Source organism: Pseudophryne corroboree, chromosome 6 (genome assembly GCF_028390025.1).
Source record: "Pseudophryne corroboree isolate aPseCor3 chromosome 6, aPseCor3.hap2, whole genome shotgun sequence".
NCBI classification, from domain to species: Eukaryota; Metazoa; Chordata; class Amphibia; order Anura; family Myobatrachidae; genus Pseudophryne; species Pseudophryne corroboree.
This window is the reverse complement of record NC_086449.1, coordinates 666,020,750-666,046,156: the sequence shown is the minus strand read 5'-3', so window position 1 is coordinate 666,046,156 and position 25,407 is coordinate 666,020,750. Positions and strand designations below refer to the sequence as shown.

General features: G+C 47.2%; 1 protein-coding gene across 3 annotated transcripts in view; it reads right to left on the bottom strand.

Moving 5' to 3' along the window:
- Window positions 1–25,407, bottom strand: part of FBXW11 (F-box and WD repeat domain containing 11) — a 455,869-nt gene that overhangs the window by 152,133 nt on the left and 278,329 nt on the right. For all 3 annotated transcript variants that reach the window (XM_063928243.1, XM_063928244.1, XM_063928245.1), the window contains one exon: window positions 16,946–17,083. In XM_063928243.1, coding sequence (XP_063784313.1) covers window positions 16,946–17,083 — 138 coding nt within the window. The remainder of the gene's footprint in view (window positions 1–16,945; window positions 17,084–25,407) is intronic.

Here is a 25,407-nt window from a genome sequence, read left to right as displayed (position 1 = left end):
AGGCGACCTTTTTCCCCTTCCTCTACCTTTTGAATTGAGGAAGGACGAGCCCCTTCCTTTTTTGTATTTACTAGGCCGAAAGGACAGCATCTGATACTTGGGCGCCTTTTTCTGTTGTGCGGGAACATAAGGAAGAAAAGATGACTTACTCGCTGTAGCGGTAGACACCAGGTCAGCGAGGCCGTCACCAAACAAGACACTACCTTTATAAGGGAGAGCTTCCATAGCTTTCTTGGAGTCGACATCAGCATTCCATTGATGAATCCACAGAGCTCTCCTGGCCGAGACTGCCATGGCATTGGCCCTTGATCCCAAGAGGCCAATATCCCGCGCCGCATCCTTTAGGTACGTTGCAGCGTCCCTGATATAACAGAGTCAAAAGAATGATATCCTTATCAAGGATATCCATGTCAGATGCCAAATTATCAGCCCACTTAGCAATAGCACTACTCACCCATGCCGACGCCACAGCAGGTCTGAGGAGTGCCCCCGTAGTGACATAAATGGCCTTTAATGTCGTTTCCTGCTTACGATCCGCAGGATCCTTGTGGGCAGCCGTGTCAGGAGACGGAAGCGCCACTTTCTTGGACAGCCAGGACAGAGCCTTGTCCACATTGGGAGATGACTCCCACTTTTCCCTGTCGTCAGAGGGGAAAGGATATGCCATAAAACTTCTCTTGGGAATCTGCCACCTTTTGTCAGGCGACTCCCAAGCCTTTTCACAAAGAGCGTTCAGTTCATGAGAGGGGGGAAACTTCACCTCAGGCTTTTTTCCATTTAAATAAACAGACCCTTGTATCTGGAACAGGAGGTTCCTCAGAAATATGTAAAACATCTTTAATTGCCACAATCATGTACTGAATACTCTACCAATTTTGGATGTAAACTGGCCTCACTAAAGTCGACACTGGAATCAGAGTCCGTGTCGGTATCCGTATCTGCCATCTGGGTAAATGAACGTTTGTGACCCTGAGGGGGCCTGTACCTGAGACAAGGAGTCCTCCATGGATTTTCTCCACGTTTGTGTCTGAGAATCAGATTTATCCAGCCTCTTAGACAATAACGCCACATTTGCATTCAACATATTCACCCAATCAGCAGTTGGCGGTGCCGACCGTCACTCCCAAATCCTTCCCTGCGGCCACAGTAACCTCCTCCGGGGAGGAGCACTCAGCCTCAGACATGTCGACACACTGTACCGACACACACGCACTCACACTGGCAATAGGGGACAGACCCCACAGGGAAGCCTGTTAGAGAGAACACAGAGGGAGTATACCAGCTCACACCCTAGCACCCATATACTACTAAAAAAATAATATGATCACTGCGCTGTTTTTATATATATCTTTCACTCACACCTTGACTGTCACGATCCGGGTATCTGGACGCCATTACTTACCCTTCAGATGCCTCCTAAGGCGGGCTCAGCGTTCCAGGACCAGATTCCGCTGTTCCTGAGTTTCCACATGCAGAGTGTCAGAGTGGTGTTTTCATCAGCCGCGGCCTCCGCTGTGCCCGCGTGGTTAAATGTGCATCTATCAGCCTGGCGTCTCCTGTCTCCGGTGGCCGGCGCCACCATTACTGTTTCCCAGACCACATGGATTACAAACCAAACTTCCCTCCAAGTGTCTGCATGGGCGCAGCCATCTTGGATTCTGTCATCTGATCATTTCCACCAATCTGCTGTTTGTATTGTTGATTTGCATAATTGCCTAGCCAACCCCTTCCTTGCTGCAGGTATAAGTAAGCTGTGCCTGAGCAAGGAAGACGTCAGTGCTTTGGTTGTCAAACCTAGTTCCTGTTTGTCTCTCTTCTATGATTGTCTTCCAGGTTCCAGCTCCTGTCTCAAGACTTCCACCATAGAGACCCGCACCAGCATTCCACCTGCGGTGTAGCCTGACTTTCCAATCCATTGTGGATTCATCTGTTTCCAGCTACAACACTACCTGCTTCCAGCCTCAGCTTCCAGCAGAATACAGCTTCCCTTAAAGGGCCGGTGTCCTTTCTACACTTTACCACTCTCCACCGGAATTATTATTTCTCCGCTCTCAAGTTCTACATTTCAGTTCACATTTCATCGCTCCCAAAGTTCATTTATTATTTAACTGGTTCCAGCCAGTATCCACTCCGTGCTAACAACAGTCTGGTTCCAGCCAGTATCCACAGCAGCTGTTTTACCTTCAGCAACCCAGCTCTTCCTGGAACACCAGCTGGTACAATCCTGGGTTATCTCCATTGCTACAGCCGGGCCTGGTAAGGACTTTCCATCTAGAAGATCATAAGAACTATCTCACACTACCAGTGCCCTGTGGCTCCTGCCATGCTGTAGTACTCAGGAACTGTATTTATTCTTTGCTGACTTTTACGTTTTCTTTTATTGCTGCTGTGATGCGGAGTTGTCATAATAAACATCATTGACTTTTATCTAAGTTGTCGTGGTCACGCCTTCGGGCAGTTATTATTCATGTTACTTACATGTCCAGGGGTCTGATACAACCTCCCAGGTTCCGGTACATCTCAGCCCCTACAACTGAGGCTGCCTCCCGTCAGCTCAGGCCCTCAGTTGTGACATTGACAAAGGGATTGAACTCCCCGAAACGTTGGTGCGCTGTTTATGTGATTGACGACTAATACACATCGTTTTTCATAAGACCCTGAGTGCCGCAGCAATTTGTTCTAATATATATATATATATATATATATATATATATATATATATATATATCTATATATATATATATCTATATATATATATATCTATATATCTATACTGGTTGAGTATCCCATATCCAAATATTCCGAAATACGGAATATTCCGAAATACAGACTTTTTTGAGTGAGATAGTGAAACCTTTGTTTTTTGATGGCTCAATGTACACAAACTTTGTTTAATACACAAAGTTATTAAAAATATTGTATTAAATGACCTTTAGGCTGTGTGTATAAGGTGTATATGAAACATAAATGAATTGTGTGAATGTAGACACACTTTGTTTAATGCACAAAGTTATAAAAAACATTGGCTAAAATGACCTTCAGGCTGTGTGTATAAGGTGTATATGTAACATAAATGCATTCTGTGCTTAGATTTAGGTCCCATCACCATGATATCTCATTATGGTATGCAATTATTCCAAAATACGGAAAAATCCCATATCCAAAATACCTCTGGTCCCAAGCATTTTGGACAGAAATCAGTCCTTTGCGCTTAAAATCCCTGGAGTCCAGATTAGTGTCCAACTGCGCTTCAATCCCCTCCATGCCACCGGAGCAAGGTAGAAACTGGTGAACAAATTGGAGAGCGCAAATGAGTAATAAAAAGTATACGATTTTACTTGAAATAACGGCTTACATACATTTCAGTTTAAAACAAACGGCATGTGTGGAATACTGCAACTCAGCCACTGCATCCGCAATGAAGACTTCTCACAGAGCCCGCTCTGGTCACTGACGTCACCACGTCCAAGCCACGCCCTACGCGTTTTGTCCAATCAGGGAAGTCCCTGATTGGACGAAACGCGTAGGGCGTGGCTTGGACGTGGTGACGTCAGTGACCGTGACCAGAGCGGGCTCTGTGAGAAGTCTTCATTGCGGATGCAGTGGCTGAGTTGCAGTATTCCACACATGCCGTTTGTTTTAAACTGAAATGTATGTAAGCAGTTATTTCAAGTAAAATCGTATACTTTTTATTACTCATTTGCGCTCTCCAATTTGTTCACCAATATATATATATATATATATATATATATATATATATATATATATATATATGCGCCTTGAGTCCTGTTGGAGAAAGAGCGCTATATAAATAAAATTATTATTATTATTATATATATATATAGCGCACTAATCAACTGTGCCGCACCCCCCCCCCCCCCATTTTGCTCCCTGTACTTGTAAGGAGAGTGGAGGTCCGGGCCAGCGTCTCTGCATGCTCTGTGAAGAGAGAAAATGGCGCTGGTAAGCTGTGCGGGCCAAGCCACGCCCCCATCCGGCGCGCTGTAGTCCCACTCAAATTTAAATTATAATACTGGCGGGGGTCTCAAATTTAGTGCCTAGGCACCGATAATATGCTTTTTTGCCAGTGAAAACTCCAGTAACCTGCTGCCCAGGGCGCCCCCCCCTGCGCCCAGCACCCTTGGAGTGCCGTTGGTGTGTGTGTGGGAGCATGGAGCGCAGCGCAACCGCTGCGCTGTACCTCCGTTACTGAAGTCTTCTGCCGTCTGAAATCTTCTGCCTTCTTATACTCACCCGGCTTCTTTCTTCTGGCTTCTGTGAGGGGGTTGATGGCGCGGCTCCGGGAACAAGCAGCTAGGCGCACCAAGTGATCGAACCCTCTGGAGCTAATGGTGTCCAGTAGCCTAAGAAGCAGAGCCCTTAACTCGGAAGAAGTAGGTCTGACTTCTCTCCCCTCACTCCCACGAAGCAGAGAGCCTGTAGCCAGCAGGTCTCTCTGAAAATAAAAAACCTAATCTAAAGTCTTTTCAGAGAAACTCAGGAGAGCTCCCCTAGTGAGTGTCCAGTCTCTCTGGGCACAGAATCTAACGGAGGTCTGGAGGAGGGGGCATAGAGGGAGGAGCCAGTTCACACCCATTTAAAAGTCTTATAGTGTGCCCATGTCTCCTGCGGATCCTGTCTATACCCCATGGTCCTTTTGGAGTCCCCAGCATCCTCTAGGACGTAAGAGAAAAAGAGAGATAAAGCGAGAGTGACAGAAAAAAGTCAGGCAGCAGCACTAGCAAACAGTCACATATAATGCATCAGTATACATTTGCAAAAATAGGATTTTGGTACTTACCGGTAAATCCTTTTCTTCTAGTCCGTAGAGGAAGCTGGGGACTCCAAAAGGACCATGGGGTATAGACGGGATCCGCAGGAGCTTGGGCACACTGAAAAGACTTAAGACTGGGTGTGAACTGGCTCCTCCCTCTATGCCCCTCCTCCAGACCTCAGTTATAGGAACTGTGCCCAGGAGAGACGGACATTTCGAGGAAAGGATTTTTGTGTAAACTAAGGGCTACAAACATACCAGCCCACACCACAACCATACCGTACTACCGGAGTAACAGTAAACCAGAGAACAGTATGAAACAACAACAGCAACAAGCTGAAACCAGAAATACACAACCCGTGTATAAACTAAGTGAACCGACAAAAGAACACTACAAGAAACAGTCCGCACTGGGATGGGCGCCCAGCATCCTCTACGGACTAGGAGAAAAGGATTTACCGGTAAAGTACCAAAATCCTATTTTCTCTTACGTCCAAGAGGATGCTGGGGACTCCAAAAGGACCATGGGGTTTATACCAAAGCTCCGGGCGGGAGAGTGCGGACGACTCTGCAGCACCGACTGAGCAAACGCAAGGTCCTCATCAGCCAGGGTATCAAACTTATAGAACTTGGCAAACGTGTTTGAACCCAACCAAGTAGCCGCTCGGCAGAGCTGTAGAGCCGAGACGCCCAAGACGAGCCCACCTTCCTGGTAGAATGGGCTTTCACCGACTTCGGCACCGGTAATCCGGCCGAAGAATGAGCCCGCTGAATCGTACTACAAATCCAGCGTGCAATAGTCTGTTTTGAAGCAGGATGACCAATCTTGTTGGAAGCGTACAGGAAAAACAGTGCCTAAGTTTTCCTGGCAACCGCCGTACGGGCGACGTAGATCTTCAACGCCCTCACTACATCCAGAGACCTGGGAACTGTCCCAGCATCCCTGGCCACCGGTACCACAATAGGTTGATTAATGTGAAACGAGGAGACCACCTTTGGTAAAAATCGTTGACGAGTCCTCAATTTTGCCCTATCCGAATGAAAGACCAAGTACGGGCTTTTATGAGATAAGGCCGCCAACTCAGACACCCGCCTGGCAGAAGCCAGTGCCAACAACATGACTACCTTCCAGGTGAGAAACTTCAACTCAACCTTACGCAAAGGCTCAAACCAGGAAGATATGAGAAACTTTAACACCACGTCCAGATCCCATGGGGCCACAGGAGGCACAAACGGAGGATTGATATGCAAAACTACCTTCACGAACGTCTGAACCTCTGGGAGGGCCGCCAGTTCTCTTTGAAAGAAAATAGACAATGCCGAAACCTGCACCTTGATGGAGCCCAACTTCAGGCCAGCATCCACACCAGCCTGCAAAAAGTGGAGAAACCGCCCCAAATTAAATTCTTCCGCAGGAGCCTTCTTAAACTCACACCAGGAAACATACTTCTTCCAAATACGGTGATAATGCTTCGCCGTAACCTCCTTCCTAGCCCTGAGGAGAGTAGGTATGACCTCTCCTGGAATACCTTTACGAGCTAAGATCTGGCGCTCAACTTCCATGCCGTCAAACGCAGCCGCGGTAAGTCTGGAAACACGCATGGACCCTGCAACAACAGGTCCTCTCTCAGAGGAAGCGGACAAGAATCTTCCACTAGTAATTCCTGAAGGTCTGGATACCAGGCCCTTCTTGGCCAATCTGGAACTACGAGAATCGCCTGAACCCTTGCTCGCCGAATGATCCCCAGTACCCTTGGAATGAGAGGAAGTGGAGGGAACACATACACCGACTTGAACACCCACGGAGACACCAGGGCATCCACCAGTGCGGCTTGAGGGACCCTTGACCTGGAACAATACCTCGGAAGCTTCTTGTTGAGACGAGACGCCATCATGTCTGTCAGAGGCAGTCCCCAACGCTTTGTCACGTCTGCAAACACCTCTTGATGAAGAGCCCACTCTCCCGGATGGAGGTAGTGTCTGCTGAGGAAGTCTGCTTCCCAGTTGTCTACTCCCAGAAGGAAGACTGCTGACAGGGCGCTCAGGTGTTGTTCCGCCCAGCGAAGGATTCTTGTGGCTTCCGCCATTGCCGCTCTGCTCCTTGTGCCGCCTTGACGGTTGATATGTGCCACCGCTGTGACGTTGTCTGACTGTACCAGGACAGGTCGACCCTGAAGAAGGCTTCTTGCCTGTAGCAGGCCGTTGTAAATGGCTTTTAACTCGAGAACATTTAGGTGGAGACCCGCTTCCTGGAATGACCATTTCCCCTGGAATTTCCTGCCTTGGGTGACTGCACCCCAGCCCCGGAGACTCGCATCTGTCGTCAGAAGTACCCAATCCAGGATACCGAACAGGCGTCCCTCTAGAAGGTGAGACTCTTGTAGCCAGCACAGGAGGGAAATCCTGGCTCTGGGAGATAGACTTATCTTCCGGTGCATGTGCAGGTGAGACCCGGACCATTTGCTCAGCAAGTCCCACTGAAACACCCGGGCATGAAACCTGCCGAACGGAATGGCTTCGTACGTCGCCACCATCTTCCCCAGAACGCGTGTACATTGATGGATGGACACAGCCTTCGGCTTTAGAAGTTCCATGACCAACAACTGCAGTTCTAGAGTCTTTTCTTGTGGAAGAAAAAATAAGAATTTACTTACCGATAATAACCAGGAGACAGGGCACAAAAGTAAAGCTTTTACAGGTCAGGTGGTGTGTACTGGCTCCTCCCCCTATGACCCTCCTCCAGACTCCAGTTAGGTACTGTGCCCGGACGAGCGTACACAATAAGGGAGGATTTTGAATCCCGGGTAAGACTCATACCAGCCACACCAATCACACCGTACAACTTGTGATCTAAACCCAGTTAACAGTATGATAACAGAGGAGCCTCTGAAAGATGGCTTCCTAAACAATAACCCGAATTAGTTAACAATAACTATGTACAAGTATTGCAGATAATCCGCACTTGGGATGGGCGCCCAGCATCCACTACGGACTCCGAGAAATAGAATTATCGGTAAGTAAATTCTTATTTTCTCTATCGTCCTAAGTGGATGCTGGGGTTCCTGAAAGGACCATGGGGATTATACCAAAGCTCCCAAACGGGCGGGAGAGTGCGGATGACTCTGCAGCACCGAATGAGAGAACTCCAGGTCCTCTTTTGCCAGGGTATCAAATTTGTAAAATTTTACAAACGTGTTCTCCCCTGACCACGTAGCTGCTCGGCAGAGTTGTAATGCCGAGACCCCTCGGGCAGCCGCCCAAGATGAGCCCACCTTCCTTGTGGAATGGGCCTTAACAGATTTAGGCTGTGGCAGGCCTGCCACAGAATGTGCAAGTTGAATTGTGTTACAAATCCAACGAGCAATCGACTGCTTAGAAGCAGGAGCACCCAACTTGTTGGGTGCATACAGTATAAACAGCGAGTCAGATTTTCTGACTCCAGCCGTCCTTGAAATATATATTTTTAAGGCTCTGACAACGTCTAACAACTTGGAGTCCTCCAAGTCGTCTGTAGCCGCAGGCACTACAATAGGCTGGTTCAGGTGAAACGCTGATACCACCTTAGGGAGAAAATGCGGACGCGTCCGCAGCTCTGCCCTATCCGAATGGAAAATTAAATAAGGGCTTTTATAAGATAAAGCCGCCAGTTCAGATACTCTCCTGGCCGAAGCCAGGGCCAGTAACATAGTCACTTTTCATGTGAGATATTTCAAATCCACATTCTTTAGTGGTTCAAACCAATGGGATTTGAGGAAATCTAAAACTACATTTAGATCCCACGGTGCCACCGGAGGCACCACAGGAGGCTGTATATGCAGTACTCCTTTGACAAAAGTCTGGACCTCAGGGACTGAGGCCAATTCTTTTTGGAAGAATATTGACGGGGCCGAAATTTGAACCTTTATAGATCCCAATTTGAGACCCATAGACAATCCTGATTGCAGGAAATGTAGGAAACGACCCAGTTGAAATTCCTCCGTCGGAGCACTCCGATCCTCGCACCACGCAACATATTTTCGCCAAATACGGTGATAATGTTTCGCGGTGACTTCCTTCCTTGCCTTTATCAAGGTAGGAATGACTTCTTCTGGAATGCCTTTTCCTTTTAGGATCTGGCGTTCAACCGCCATGCCGTCAAACGCAGCCGCGGTAAGTCTTGAAAGAGACACGGACCCTGCTGGAGCAGGTCCCTTCTCAGAGGTAGAGGCCACGGCTCGTCCGTGACCATCTCTTGAAGTTCCGGGTATCAAGTCCTTCTTGGCCAATCCGGAGCCACTAGTATCGTTCTTACTCCTCTTCGCCGTATAATTCTCAATACCTTTGGTATGAGAGGCAGAGGAGGAAACACATACACCGACTGATACACCCAAGGTGTTACCAGCGCGTCCACAGCTATTGCCTGCGGATCTCTTGACCTGGCGCAATACCTGTCCAGTTTTTTGTTGAGGCGAGACGCCATCATGTCCACCATTGGTTTTTCCCAACGGTTTATTAGCATGTGAAAAACTTCTGGATGAAGTCCCCACTCTCCCGGGTGAAGATCGTGTCTGCTGAGGAAGTCTGCTTCCCAGTTGTCCACGCCCGGGATGAATACTGCTGACAAAGCTATCACGTGATTCTCCGCCCAGCGAAGGATCCTGGCAGCTTCTGCCATTGCACTCCTGCTTCTTGTGCCGCCCTGTCTGTTTACATGGGCGACTGCCGTGATGTTGTCCGACTGGATCAACACCGGTCTTCCTTGAAGCAGAGGTTCCGCCTGGCTTAGAGCATTGTAGATCGCTCTTAGTTCCAGAATGTTTATGTGAAGAGACTTTTCCAGGCTCGTCCACACTCCCTGGAAGTTTCTTCCCTGTGTGACTGCTCCCCAGCCTCTCAGGCTGGCGTCCGTGGTCACCAGGATCCAATCCTGTATGCCGAATCTGCGGCCCTCCAATAGATGAGCCTCCTGCAACCACCACAGGAGAGATACCCTTGTCCTTGGCGACAGGGTTATCCGCAGGTGCATCTGAAGATGCGACCCTGACCATTTGTCCAACAGATCCCTTTGAAAAATTCTTGCATGGAATCTGCCGAACGGAATTGCTTCGTAAGAAGCTACCATTTTTCCCAGGACTCTTGTGCATTGATGTACAGACACCTTTCCTGGTTTTAGGAGGTTCCTGACCAGGTCGGATAACTCCTTGGCTTTTTCCTCGGGAAGAAAAACCTTTTTCTGAACTGTGTCCAGAATCATCCCCAGGAACAGCAGACGAGTTGTCGGCATTAATTGGGATTTTGGAATATTCAGAATCCATCCGTGCTGCTTTAGCACCTCTTGAGATAGTGCTAATCCCATCTCTAGCTGTTCTCTGGACCTTGCCCTTATTAGGAGATCGTCCAAGTATGGGATAATTAATACGCCTTTTCTTCGAAGAAGAATCATCATCTCGGCCATTACCTTTGTAAAGACCCGAGGTGCCGTGGACAACCCAAACGGCAGCGTCTGAAACTGATAGTGACAGTTTTGTACAACGAACCTGAGGTACCCCTGGTGTGAGGGGTAAATTGGAACGTGGAGATACGCATCCTTGATGTCCAAGGATACCATAAAATCCCCTTCTTCCAGGTTCGCTATCACTGCTCTGAGTGACTCCATCTTGAACTTGAACTTCTTTATGTACAGGTTCAAGGACTTCAGATTTAGAATAGGCCTTACCGAGCCATCCGGCTTCGGTACCACAAATAGAGTGGAATAATACCCCTTCCCTTGCTGTAGAAGAGGTACCTTGACTATCACCTGCTGAGAGTACAGCTTGTGAATGGCTTCCAAAACCGTCTCCCCTTCGGAGGGGGACGTTGGTAAAGCAGACTTCAGGAAACGGCGAGGTGGAGACGTCTCTAATTCCAACCTATACCCCGGAGAAATTATCTGCAGGATCCAGGGATCTACCTGCGAGTGAGCCCACTGCGCGCTGTAATTCTTGAGACGACCGCCTACCGCCCCCGAGTCCGCTTGAGAAGCCCCAGCGTCATGCTGAGGCTTTTGTAGAAGCCGGGGAGGGCTTCTGTTCCTGGGAAGGAGCTGCCTGTTGCTGTCTCTTCCCTCGTCCTCTGCCTCGTGGCAGATATGAATAGCCCTTTGCTCTCTTGTTTTTAAAGGAACGAAAGGGCTGCGGTTGAAAGGTCGGTGCCTTTTTCTGTTGGGGAGTGACTTGAGGTAGAAAGGTGGATTTCCCGGCCGTAGCCGTGGCCACCAAATCCGATAGACCGACCCCAAATAACTCCTCCCCCTTATACGGCAAAACTTCCATATGCCGTTTTGAATCCGCATCGCCTGTCCACTGTCGTGTCCACAAAGCTCTTCTGGCCGAAATGGACATAGCACTTACCCGTGATGCCAGTGTGCAGATATCTCTCTGTGCATCACGCATATAAAGAAAAGCATCCTTTATTTGTTCTAACGACAGTAAAATATTGTCCCTGTCCAGGGTATCAATATTTTCGATCAGGGACTCTGACCAAACTACCCCAGCACTGCACATCCAGGCAGTCGCAATAGCTGGTCGTAGTATAACACCTGCATGTGTGTATATACTTTTTTGGATATTTTCCATCCTCCTATCTGATGGATCTTTAAGTGCGGCCGTCTCAGGAGAGGGTAACGCCACTTGTTTTGATAAGCGTGTTAGCGCTTTGTCCACCCTAGGAGGTGTTTCCCAGCGCTCCCTAACCTCTGGTGGGAAAGGGTATAAAGCCAATAACTTCTTTGAAATTAGCAGTTTTTTATCGGGGGCAACCCACGCTTCCTCACACACGTCATTTAATTCTTCTGATTCGGGAAAAACTACTGGTAGTTTTTTCACACCCCACATAATACCCTGTTTAGTGGTACCTGTAGTATCAGCTAACTGTAACGCCTCCTTCATTGCCAAAATCATATAACGTGTGGCCCTACTGGAAAATACGGTTGATTCGTCGCCCTCACCACTGGAATCAGTGCCTGTGTCTGGGTCTGTGTCGACCGACTGAGGCAAAGGGCGTTTTACAGCCCCTGACGGTGCTTGAGGCGCCTGGACAGGCACTAATTGATTGTCCGGCCGCCTCATGTCGGCAAACGACTGCTTAAGCGAGTTGACGCTATCCCGTAATTCCACAAATAAAGGCATCCATTCCGGTGTCGACTCCCTAGGGGGTGACATCCTCATATTTGGCAATTGCTCCGCCTCCACACCAATATCGTCCTCATACATGTCGACACACACGTACCGACACACAGCAGACACACAGGGAATGCTCTATACGAAGACAGGACCCACTAGCCCTTTGGGGAGACAGAGGGAGAGTCTGCCAGCACACACCAAAAAGCGCTATATATGACAGGGATAGCCTTATGATTAAGTGCTCCCTTATAGCTGCTTTTTATATAAATATATAGCCATTAATATGCCCCCCCTCTCTGTTTTACCCTGTTTCTGTAGTGCAGTGCAGGGGAGAGACCTGGGAGCCGTCCTGACCAGCGGAGCTGTGACAGAAAATGGCGCCGTGTGCTGAGGAGATAGGCCCCGCCCCTTTTTCGGCGGGCTCGTCTCCCGCTATTTAGTACATTTAGGCAGGGGTAAATATCTCCATATAGCCTCTGGGGGCTATATGTGAGGTATTTTTTGCCTTTTAAAAGGTTTTCATTTGCCTCCCAGGGCGCCCCCCCCAGCGCCCTGCACCCTCAGTGACTGCCGTGTGAAGTGTGCTGAGAGGAAAATGGCGCACAGCTGCAGTGCTGTGCGCTACCTTAGAAGACTGCTGGAGTCTTCAGCCGCCGATTCTGGACCTCTTCTTGCTTCAGCATCTGCGAGGGGGCGCGGCTCCGGTGACCATCCAGGCTGTACCTGTGATCGTCCCTCTGGAGCTTCATGTCCAGTAGCCAAGAAGCCAATCCATCCTGCACGCAGGTGAGTTCACTTCTTCTCCCCTCTGTCCCTCGTTGCAGTGATCCTGTTGCCAGCAGGAATCACTGTAAAATAAAAAACCTAAGCTAAACTGTCTAAGCAGCTCTTTATGAGAGCCACCTAGAATTGCACCCTTCTCGGCCGGGCACAAAAATCTAACTGGAGTCTGGAGGAGGGTCATAGGGGGAGGAGCCAGTACACACCACCTGACCTGTAAAAGCTTTACTTTTGTGCCCTGTCTCCTGCGGAGCCGCTATTCCCCATGGTCCTTTCAGGAACCCCAGCATCCACTTAGGACGATAGAGAAACTCTGTAATTCCGTGTCGAGAACCATGCCCAGAAAGAACAGCCAGGTGGTCGGAATCAACTGAGATTTTGGTAAATTTAGCAGCTAACCGTGCTGTCGAAGCACCAAGTCCACACTCCTTAGCAACCTTTCCTTGGACCTCGCCTTTATCAGGAGATCGTCCAAGTACGGGATAATTGAAACCCCCTGCTTGCGAAGGAGAACCATCATTTCCGCCATGACCTTGGTGAACACTCTCTGGGCCGTGGAAAGGCCAAACGACAACGTTTGAAATTGGTAATGAGAGTCCTGTATCGCAAACCTGAGGAAGGCCTGATGCGAAGGAAATATCGGGACATGTAAGTAGGCATCCTTTATGTCGACTGACGCCATACAATTCTCCCCTTCTAGGCTGGAAATGACAGCTCGAAGAGATTCCATCTTGAACTTAAAAACTTTCAAGTATGGATTGAGGGATTTTAGATTCAGAATCGGTCTGACCGAACCGTCCGGTTTCGGCACCAAAAATAGGCTCGAGTAGAACCCCTCCAACCGTTGTGGCGGGGGAATTGGAACAATGACCTTCTGATGACACAATTTTTGTATCGCTGCCAACACCAGCTCCCTGTCCGGAAGAGACGCTGGTAAGGGCGAAACGAAAAACCGGTGAGGGTTCAACTCCCGAAACTCCAGCTTGTATCCCTGAGATACAATCTCTAGGACCCAAGGATCGAGGCCTGAACGTATCCATACCTGACTGAAGACTCGGAGACGCCCCCCCACCGGTCCGGACTCCCCCAGGGAAGCCCCAACGTCATGCGGTGGACTTGGTAGAGGCAGGGGAGGACTTTTGGTCCTGGGCGCCTGACACGGCAGGCGACTTCCTACCCCTTCCTTTACCCTTTGAAGCGAGGAAGGACGAACCCTGTATTTATTAGGACGAAAGGACTGCATCTGCTGATGCGGTGCCTTTTTGTGCTGTGTGGGAACATAGGGAAGAAAAGAGGACTTACCACCAAACAAGACACTACCTTTATAAGCTCTCTTGGAGTCGGCATCAGCATTCCATTGATGGATACACAACGCCCTCCTAGCCGATATTGACATGGCATTGGCTCTTGATCCCAAAAGACAAACATCCCTCGCCGCATCCTTCAGGTAATCTGCAGTGTCCTTGATATAACCAAGAGTCAGAAGAACATTATCTTTTTCAAGGGTATCCATGTCAGTGGCTAAATTCTCGGCCCATTTAGCAATAGCACTACTCACCCACACCGACGCCACTGCAGGTCTGAGCAATACGCCTGTATTAGCGAAAATGGACTTCAGAGAAGTCTCCAGCTTGCGATCCGCCATGTCCGGAGACGGAAGCGCCACCTTCTTAGACAAACGAGATAGGGCTTTGTCAATATTCGGAGACGACTCCCATTTTTCCCTGTCATCAGAGGGGAAAGGATACGCCATGTAAATCCTTTTGGGAATCTGCCACCTCTTATCCAGCAACACCCAAGCCTTTTCACAAAGAGTATTCATTTCATGAGAGGGGGGAAATATCACTTCAGGTTTTTTCCCTTTGAACAAACAAATCCTTGTTTCCTGCACCGCAGGTTCATCAGAAATGTGTAAAACATCCTTTATAGCCACAATCATGTACTGAATACTCTTTACTAAACGCGGATGCAAAGCAGCCTCAGAAAAATCGCCGTCAGAGTCGGTATCTGCCACCTGAGTAAACGGCCGCTTCTGCGAGCCCGATGGGGTCTGTACCTGAGATAAAGCCTCCTCTATGGACTTTTTCCACACCTGCGTATGTGACTCAGACTTATCTAACCTCTTAGATAACGAAGCTACATTCGTATTGATTGTAGTTAATAACGTGAGTAAATCAGGTGTCGGCTGCGCCGACAAACCCAAATCCAGACCCACAACTTCACCCCCTACAACCTCCTCCAGTGAATCACATTCAGCCTCCGACATGTCGACACGATTGATCGACACAGCGACACACACAAAATGCCTCAGCTAGGGGACAGGCCTATAGTGAAGCCCAGAGAGAGACCCAGAGGGAGTATTCCAGCTCACACCCCAGCGCCTATATATCCCTATAGGGGATATATAATACCAGCGCTGCTAGAATAAATTAATGCACCACACTGCGCCCCCTCCCCCTGAGAAATCTCCCCGTTACTTGCGGGGAGCGATGGAGGTCCGGCCCATTTGAAAATGCCGGCGGGGGGCGATGAACGGTGCCGAGGCAACGACAGTGCTTCTGCCGGCTACCTGGACCCCAGTGACCTGCTGCCCAGGGCGCCCCCCCCCCCCAGCGAGTGCCATCCGCGATGTGTGTGGGAGCATGGAGCGCAGCGTCTCCGCTGCGCTGTACCAGGTCACCGAAGTCTTCTGCCGTCCTGAAGTCTTCTGATCTTCTCATACTCACCAGACTTCTTTCTTCTGGCTTCTGTGAGGGGGTGACGGCATGGCTCCGGAAACAAGCAGCTAAGCGCACCAAGTGATCGAACCCACTGGAGCTAATGGTGTCCAGTAGCCGAGAAGCAGAGCCCTTAAACTAAGAAGAAGTAGGTCTGCTCCCCCCTCACTCCCACGAAGCAGGGAGCCTGTAGCCAGCAGGTCTCCCTGAAAATAAAAAACCTAACAAAGTCTTTTCCAGAGAAACTCAGGAGAGCTCCCCTGTGAGTGTCCAGTCAGTCCTGGGCACAAAGTCTAATGGAGGTCTGGAGGAGGAGCATAGAGGGAGGAGCCAGTTCACACCCAGTCTTAAGTCTTTTCAGTGTGCCCAAGCTCCTGCGGATCCCGTCTATACCCCACGGTCCTTTTGGAGTCCCCAGCATCCTCTAGGACATAAGAGAAATTAATACATTTTCAACTACACAATACACTAAGGAAGACAGGAAAACATTACTGTATTACCTGGCTCCAGGCAGCTGGATACAGGGAGACTAACGTATCTAGACGCACAGCGAACAAAAAGCTAGTATATGTACACAGTCACTCATTTGCATTAGGCACTTATTCAACTATGCAATACCACAGAGGTAGGTAGGAAATCAGCGCTGTATCATCTGCCTCCGCATAGCGGGAGACTTGAACCCTGATTCCTTATTCAATAAAGCCACTAAAAATCAGTAGAAGACGGTGCGTGAACACAGCAGCACAGCGACTCTGGCGTTCTAAGTGTAATAAGTCTCTTTGCGTCTCAGACTGAAGCGGGTAAATACAGTTTATGGCGGGAAACTGAGTAAACTGCCCAGGTGCGACCAGGGGAGCGCCTTACTCCCCACGGCTGACATCCACCCCTGGGATTGCGGCGTCATCAACCCCCAGAGCCTATGATCCCTGAGGTCTAGCGCTGGTGCACCCAAGGTAGACGACTGCGTCAGCGACTGTCCGGTAGTGTCCCAACCAGAGACAGTAAGGCTGCGTTGTATGCGTCTTAAACCGCTAACCGCAAACCTACACCTTACCTTCTGCCTGTGCTCCGGCTGCAGCCTGGGATCGTCAGTGTGGACCTGGTAGTACATCCAGGTGGAGACCGCCAGCTAAAAGCTACGCCCTAATATCATGCTTTGCTTCAAGGCACTAAAAACAAGACTGAGGCACTGGTGGTGGGGTTCTATATGGGGAAGTAGCCTGCTTTGCACTATTTTAGTGCTAGACTCCAAAGACCACACTATATACCTATGGGTATCTAGTAACAATGAAACAGAAACTAAAGTGTATCACACAGTCTATAAAATACATCAATTTGCATGTACTGACTCAGTTAGCTCCTACTAACCCCCATGCCTCTCAATATAAAAGCTTCTGGTAGTGGCTTTATGTCTGGATGCTTATATTCTTCAACTATTGGTCTTAAAAACACACTTTACATGATAAAGAAAATTGTATATTTTCTAGAAATAATTTATCTCTAAAAATGAATTACAGCTAATGGAAAGTTCTTACTTTGATGGAGTTATCCCGCAGTCCACTAATTATCTTCTCATCATCATACTGAAGACAGTAAACTCCTTTACTATTCTCAGAACGGCATTGAATTCTCTGCAAATTATGTCTTCCACATCTCCAATTTGATTCTATTGTCTAAAACAAACAAAATACACTTTCCTCATATACTTTGTAACATTTCTGAGAGAAACAAGTCTGTAAAATGTAGAGAAGTGCGGGTTCGGTTTTACTCGGATTTACCCGAATCTCCTTATTGGCTCACCGACGTCAACGCGTTTTGGTTAGCCAATAAGAAAAATCCAGAAAAAAAGAACTTGCAATAATTCTGGCGTTAAGAACAGAGTAAATCTGAACCCGCTCATCTCTAGTATAATGTCTTATTTCTTGGTTACATAGTAAGAGCACTGCAAGTAACCTAAAAGTTTCTCTTTTAAAATTAAACAACTTACTATGAAAAACAAAGGTTAATATACCATCAACTTACATTAACATTAGATAGATCAAAGTAAAGTGTAAATATAAAAGATTTTATGCAGTAAGGTGAAATTAATAATCAATTTATAAAACAGTTAAACAATGATATCGCATCTGCAGCAGCTTCACACCAGGCATTCAAACTGTGTTTTCAAACACTGCACAAAACACTCCTTCGCCTGGCTGTTCAATACTGGGGAATGGATAGTTCTAGGGCAGCGGTTTCCAACCTTTTTTGTCTCCCATACCTCTTGATTAGACTTTTCATTTATGAGTACCCCCATCGTCTCAAATACCCCCTCCACCCGTGCCAGTAAAGTTTGTTTTTGTTAGAGAGATATAGAATATATATCTATCTATCTATCTCTAATAAATATATCTATATATATCTCTATCTCTATATATATATCACTATCTATATATATATATATATATATATATATATATTTGTTGATAGTTGTTTGGAGAGCGCTCAAGTATGCATTAAAGTCTGTTTGCAATCTTTCTATAGTATCTCAAAGAATAGTCACGGATAGTGGGATGATCCTGCAAAATATCCTCGCACCAGATTCACCAGACAGTAAAATCACTCGTTAGTCCTTCACCAAAATTAATAAAAATTATTATTATTTTTTTTTTTTTAAAGTTTATAACTCTTACATTGATCTTTAGACAATCATGGGATATTATCTTATAAGGACTAGCTGTCCACCCCAGCCGGGGAGGAGCTCAATGACAGCTTGTCCACCCACTATGTCTCATCACCCAACGCGTTGTCGTTTCGACAGCTGCAATCTGGAGCTGCTGTCCTCACACTGATTCAGTGTAAGGACAGCATTGAGGACAGCAGCTCCAGATTGCAGCTAACAAAAAATAAAAGCTGTATTAGAGAGTCTGAATTGTTCCTGTACGCTGGTTTAAGAAGTTTGCAGTACCCTACATTGGATATTCCTCTAAATTTAGAATATTAGCAATAGGATTTTTAGTGGTGCGCGTTTAGGGATACTTTCCCAAGCATTACGGTTCTACAATTAGGACATCGCTCTTACATATAAAAACACCCCTGAGGAAGTCTATGTATAGACGAAACGCGTTGGGTGATGAGACATAGTGGGTGGACAAGTTGTCATTGAGCTCCTCCCCGGCTGGGGTGGACAGCTAGTCCTTATAAGATCATATCCCATGATTGTCTAAAGATCAATGTAAGAGTTATAAACTTTTTAAAAAAATAAAAGAATTTTTATTAATTTTGGCGAAGGACTAACGAGTGATTTTACTGTCTGGTGAATCTGGTGCGAGGGTATTTTTCAGGATCATCCCACTATCCGTGACTATTCTTTGAGATACTATAGAAAGATTGCAAAGAGACTTTAATGCATACTTCAGCGCTCTCCAAACAACTATCAACACTTTTCAACCACTGGTTCTCAACTGGCAAGAGGACTGTTTTGGAGATTAGCAGCTGATTTTCCTTGAGGAGTATTGTGTTTAAGGCAAATTTTTTGCACAATTTGATTATTTTCTTTTGTTTATACATATCTATATATATATATATCTATATATATATCTATATTTATATATTAGTTTTCCAACAAGCAGCGGCACTCAAGAGGCTTGGCACAGCAAGACAGCAAGAAATGGCAAAAAGGTGTATTTAATCGTCACAAAGTGCATCCAGCGTTTTGGGGCCGTGGCACCCCTTCGCCAAGGTGACAAAAGGGAAGACAAAGGGGCACCATAACCCTTTTGCCATTTCTTGCTGTGCCAAGCCTCTTGAGTACCACTGCTTGTTGGAAAACTATCCTGTACATGTATTTATCCGGAAGGCATCAGAGCACTTTACTGTATTGTGTGAGTGCCGATTCATCTGATACATTGATTTTTATATATATATATATATATATATATATATATATATATATATATATATATATATATATATATATATATATATATATTAGGATTTTAATACCTACCGGTAAATCCTTTTCTCTTGGTCCGTAGGGGATGCTGGGGACACTTCAAGAACCATGGGGTATAGACGTGATCCGCAGGAGACATGGGCACTTTAAGACTTTAAAAGGGGTGTGAACTGGTTCCTCCCTCTATGCCCCTCCTCCAGACTCCAGTTATAGGAACTGTGCCCAGGGAGACGGACATTTCGAGGAAAAAGGATTTATTTTGATTTAAACTCAAGTGAGATATACACCAGCTCACACCTCAAACATGCCGTACAACATGGCATTTAACCCAACGCAAGTAACGGCATGACTAATGACAGCAACATGTTGACTATAAACGCAACATAACACGTGTGTAACCATAACCAATGACTGCAGATACAGTACGCACTGGGACGGGCACCCAGCATCCTCTACGGACTAAAAGGATTTACCGGTAGGTATTAAAATCCTATTTTCTCCTTACGTCCTAGAGGATGCTGGGGACACTTCAAGAACTATGGGGTTTATACCAAAGCTCAAGAACGGGAGGGAGAGTGCGGATGACTCTGCAGCACAGATTGACCAAACAAGAGGTCCTCCTTAGCCAGGGTATCAAACTTGTAAAACTTTGCAAAAAAGTGTTTGTACCCGACCAAGTAGCTGCTCGGCAAAGCTGTAATGCCGAGACCCCCCGGGCAGCCGCCCAGGATGAGCCCACTTTTCTGGTAGAATGGGCCTTCACCGATTTCGGTAACGGCAATCCAGCCGTAGAATGAGCTTGCCGAATGGTATTACAGATCCAGCGTGCAATAGTCTGCTTGGAAGCAGGAGCCCCAATCTTGTTGGTATCATACAGGACAAACAGAGCCTCCGTTTTCCTAATCTTAGCCGTTCTGGCAACATAAATTTTCAAAGCTCTGACCACATCTAGAGACTTCGATTCCTCAAAGGCGTCAGTAGCCACTGGCACCACAATAGGTTGGTTCATGTGAAACGATGACACCACTTAAGGCAGAAATTGCTGACAAGTTCTCAACTCCGCTCTATCTTCATGGAAGATCAAATAGGGGCTCTTGTGAGACAAAGCCGTCAATTCAAACACTCGCCTAGCAGAGGCCAAGGCCAACAGCATGATCACTTTCCAAGTGACGAATTTCAACTCTACCTTACATAAAGGTTCAAACCAATGAGTTTGCAGGAACTGCAACACCACGTTAAGATCCCACGGTGCCACCAGGGGCACAAAGGGAGGCTGGATGTGCAGCACGCCTTACACGACAGTCTGAACTTCCGGAAGGGAAGCCAATTCTTTTTGAAAGAAAATTGACAAGGCAGAAATTTGTACTTTAATTGAGCCTAACTTTAGGCCCGCATCCACCCCTGCTTGCAGAAAATGGAGAAAACGGCCCAGCTGAAATTCTTCCGTAGGAGCCTCCTTGGATTCACACTAAGACACACATTTCCCCCAAATACGGTTATAATGTTTCGCCGTTACCTCTTTTCTAGCCTGAAGTAGTGTGGGAATTATTTCACCGGGAATACCCTTTCGGGCTAGGATCCTGCTTTCAACCTCCAAGCCGTCAAACGAAGCCGCGGTAAAGTCTTGGTACACGCACGGCCCCTGCTGTAACAGATCGTCTTGCAGAGGAAGAGGCCAGGGATCTCCTATGAGTAATTACTGAAGATATGGATACCAGGCCCTCCTTGGCCAGTCTGGAACAATTAGGATTGCATGAACCCTTGTTCTTCTTATGATCTTTAACACTTTTGGAATTAGTGGAATCGGAGGGAACACATATCGACTGAAACACCCACGGTGTCACTAGGGCGTCCACTGCTATTGCTTGAGGGTCCCTCGACCTGGAACAATATCTCGGAAATTTCTTGTTGAGGCGAGACGCCATCATGTCTGTTTGAGGAATTCCCCAACGACTTGTCACTTCCGCAAAGACCTCTTGATGAAGACCCCACTCTCCTGGATGGAGATAGTGTCTGCTGAGGAAGTCTGCTTCCCAGTTGTCCACACCTGGAATGAAGACCGCTGACAGAGCGCTTACATGCCTTTCCGCCCAGCGGAAAACTTTTGTGGCTTCTGCCATTGCCGCTCTGCTGTTACGTTGTCCGACTGAATCAAGACGGGCAGATCGCTAAGATGTTCCGCTTGTAGAAGGGCGTTGTAAATGGCCCTTAAACTTTCTGGAATTATGTGTAGACAAGTTTCATGGCTTGACCAATTTCCCTGGAAATTTTCCCCGTGTGACTGCACCCCAGCCTCGGAGACTCGCATCCGTAGTCACCAGGATCCAGTCCTGGATCCCGAATCTGCGTCTCTCTAGGAGGTGAGAGCTGTGCAGCCACCACAGGAGTGAGATTCTGGTCTTGGATCCGGACCATTTGTCCAACAGGTCCCACTGAAATATTCTGGCATGGAATCTGCCAAACTGAATGGCCGCCACCATCTTTCCTAGCAACCGAGTGCATTCATGAATAGACACTCTTGCCGGCTTCAGAATCTGTTTGACCACGTTCTGAATTTCCAGAGCCTTTTCCACTGGAAGAAAAACTCTCTGTAATTCCATGTCCAGAATCATACCAAAGAACGACAGCCTTGTCGTCGGAACCAACTGTGATTTTGGCAAGTTTAGGAGCCAACCATGTTGTTGCAGAATTGTCAGGGAGAGCGTCATGCCCTGCAGTAATTGCTCCTTGGACCTCGCTTTTATCAGGAGATCGTCCAAGTACGGGATAATTGTGACTCCTTGCTTGCGCAGGAGAACTATCATTTCCGCCATAACTTTATGAAAACCCTCGGAGCCGTGGACAGACCAAACGGCAACGTCTGAAGTTGGTAATGACAATCCTGACCAGCAAACCTCAGGTAAGCCTGATGTGGAGGATATATAAGTAAGTAGGCATCCTTTATGTCGACCGACACCATAAAAAACCCTTCCTCCAGACTGGAGATCACTGCTCGGAGAGATTCCATCTTGAATTTTAACTTTTTTAGATAGAAATTGAAGGATTTTAAGTTCAGAATAGATCTGACCGAACCGTCCGGCTTCGGGACCACAAACAGGCTCGAATAAAAGCCTTCTCCCTGTTGTGAAGGGGGCACCGTGACAATGACTTGCTTTTGACATAGCTTTTGTATAGCACCGCATACTACCTCCCTGTCCGGAAGAGAAACTGGTAAGGGCGATTTAAAAAAACGTCGAGGGGGCATGTCTTGAAATTCCAGCTTGTACCCTTGGGACATTATTTATAATATCCATGGGTCTAGGTCCGAACGAACCCAGAAATGACTGAAGAGTCGGAGACGTGCCCCCACTGGTGCGGACTCCCGCAGAGGAGTCCCAGCGTCATGCGGTGGATTTGGTAGAAGCCAGAGAGGACTTCTGCTCTTGGGAACCTGCCACAGCCGGTGACCTTTTTCCCTTTCCTCTTCCTCTGGAAGCAAGGAAGGAAGACCCTCGTCCTCTTTTGTATTTATTGGGCCGAAAGGACTGCATCTGATAGTGGCGCGTTTTCTTTTGTTGTGCAGGAACATAAGGTAAAAAGGATGCCTTACCCGCGGTAGCCGTAGATTCCAGGTCAGCGAGGCCGTCACCAAACAAGACACCACCTTTATAGGGCAGAGACTGCATAGCCTTCTTAGAGTCAGCATCAGCATTCCATTGATGAATCCACAATGCTCTCCTAGCTGAGACTGCCATAGCATTGCATAGGCCTTGATCCCAAAAGGCCAATGTCCCTCGCAGCTTCCTTAAGGTAGGCTGCAGCATCCCTGATATGACCCAGTGTCAAAAGAATGCTATCCCTATCCAGGGTATCTTACTCAGATGACAAGTTATCTGCCCACTTTTCAATAGCGCTACTCACCCACGCCGAAGCAACGGCAGGTCTGAGTAGCATACCCGTAGTGACATAAATGGATTTCAATGTATTTTCCTGCTTACGATCCGCAGGTTCCTTTAGGGCTGCCGTGTCAGGAGACGGAAGCACCACCTTTGTGGTCAGCCGTGATAGAGATTTGTCCACATTGGGGGGTGACTCCCACTTTTCCCTATCCCCAGAGGGGAACAGATATGCCACCAGAATTCTCTTGGGAATCTGAAACTTCTTGTCAGGATTTTCCCAAACCTTTTCAAAAGAGCGTTCGGTTCAGGAGAGGAAGGGAACGTTACCTCAGGTTTCTTTCCTTTAAACATACAGACCCTTGTATCAGGAACAGCAGGGTCCTCTGTGATATGTAACACGTCTTATCGCCACAATCATGTACTGAATGCTTTTAGCCAGTTTTGGATTTAATCTGGCATCACTATAGTCGACACTGGAGTCAGAGTCCGTGTCGGTATCTGTATCTGCTATCTGGGTAAAAGAACGCTTTTGTGACCCCGAGGGGGTCTGAACTTGTGACAACACATCCTCCACGGATTTCTTCCATGCCTGGGTCTGAGACTCAGACTTATCCAATCTCTTATTTAAATAGAGCCACATTCGCATTAAAAGAACTCAAAACATTTACCCAATCAGGCGTCAGCGGTGCCGACAGGGTCACTCCCACAATTGTTTCTCTCCCTAATCCAGTCTCCTCCTGGGAAGAGCACTCAGACATGCCGACACACGTGTACCGACACCACAAACACACTGGGCATATAGGGGACAGACCCATAGTAAAGCCTGTCAGAGAAACACAGAGGCAGTGTGCCAGCTCACAACCCAGCGCCTATCCCGGTTCTGAAACTTTTTTATATAATGCCTCAGACCTGTTAGCGCTTTTATATCATAAATCCAGCACCAAATTAACTGTGCGCCCCCCCCCCCTGTTTTGCACCCTGTTACTTGATACAACAGTGTTGAGGAAGGACCAGCGTGTCTGCAGCTCTGTGAAGAGAAAATAGTGCTGATGAGAGCTGTGAGGGCTAAGCCATGCCCCCTTAATGGCACGCTTCAGCCCCGCTATTTTTTAAATTATTTATACTGGCAGGTGTCCGGATTCAGTGCCTAGGCACTTAAATACCACATAGCCAGTCTTAACATGAGGATTTTATGCTGCCCCCCCCCTGCACCCCGTAGTGCCGCTGTGTGTGGGGGAGCAACGGCGTGCAGCGCGGCCGCTGTGCGTTACCTCACAGCCATCACTGAAGTCTTCTGATCTTCTACTCACCCGTCTTCTAACTTCTGGCTCTGTAAGGGGGGGTGACGGCGGACTCTAAGAACGAGCATCTAGGCATACCTAGCGTTCAGACCCTCAGAAGCTAATGGTGTCCTGTAGCCTAAGAAGCAGAGCCTTGAAACTCACAGAAGTAGGTCTGCTTCTCTCCCCTCAGTCCCACGATGCAGGGAGCCTGTTGCCAGCAGGTCTCCCTGAAAATAATAAACCTAACAAAAGTATTTTTTACGAGAAACTCAGGAGCTCCTCAGTGTGCATCCAGTCTCACTGGGCACAGATTCTAAACTGGAGTCTGGAGGAGGAGCATAGAGGGAGCATCCTCTAGGACAAAGGAGAAATATTAGATAGATATATATATATATATATATATATATATCTATCTATCTCTCTCAAAAAATGAAGTAAAAAAAGCGCCTAATAGTGTCAGTGAAGCACTCTTCGTGAATATAGGTATAGTGATAAAAAAGAACAAATATGACAACTTAGCTGTGAACAATTTCAGGCAGATGACTCTTAGGAACCGAACATGTAAAAGAGATAAATTCGACATAGTGTGTACTGTTTTTAAATTATCACAGATGTTTAAAAAACGGATGTTTTTTCAGGAACTGTGCTGGTTCCTATTTTTGATAAGAAGACCATATTAATTAAAAACAGTAACAATTTAATAAACACAATCCTGCCACACATGCAGGTCACATATATGAATAAAAAATAAAAAAAGGCATAAGGGCATATATAGCAGCTCGTTCAGTTATAAATGTAGGTATTAACCGTACAAGATTAGGAAATATAGCCAGCTTATCTGTCCGCATATGGAGATTTCAGGATAAAATTTATCCGTAAATGCAAGTATCAAACGTACAAGA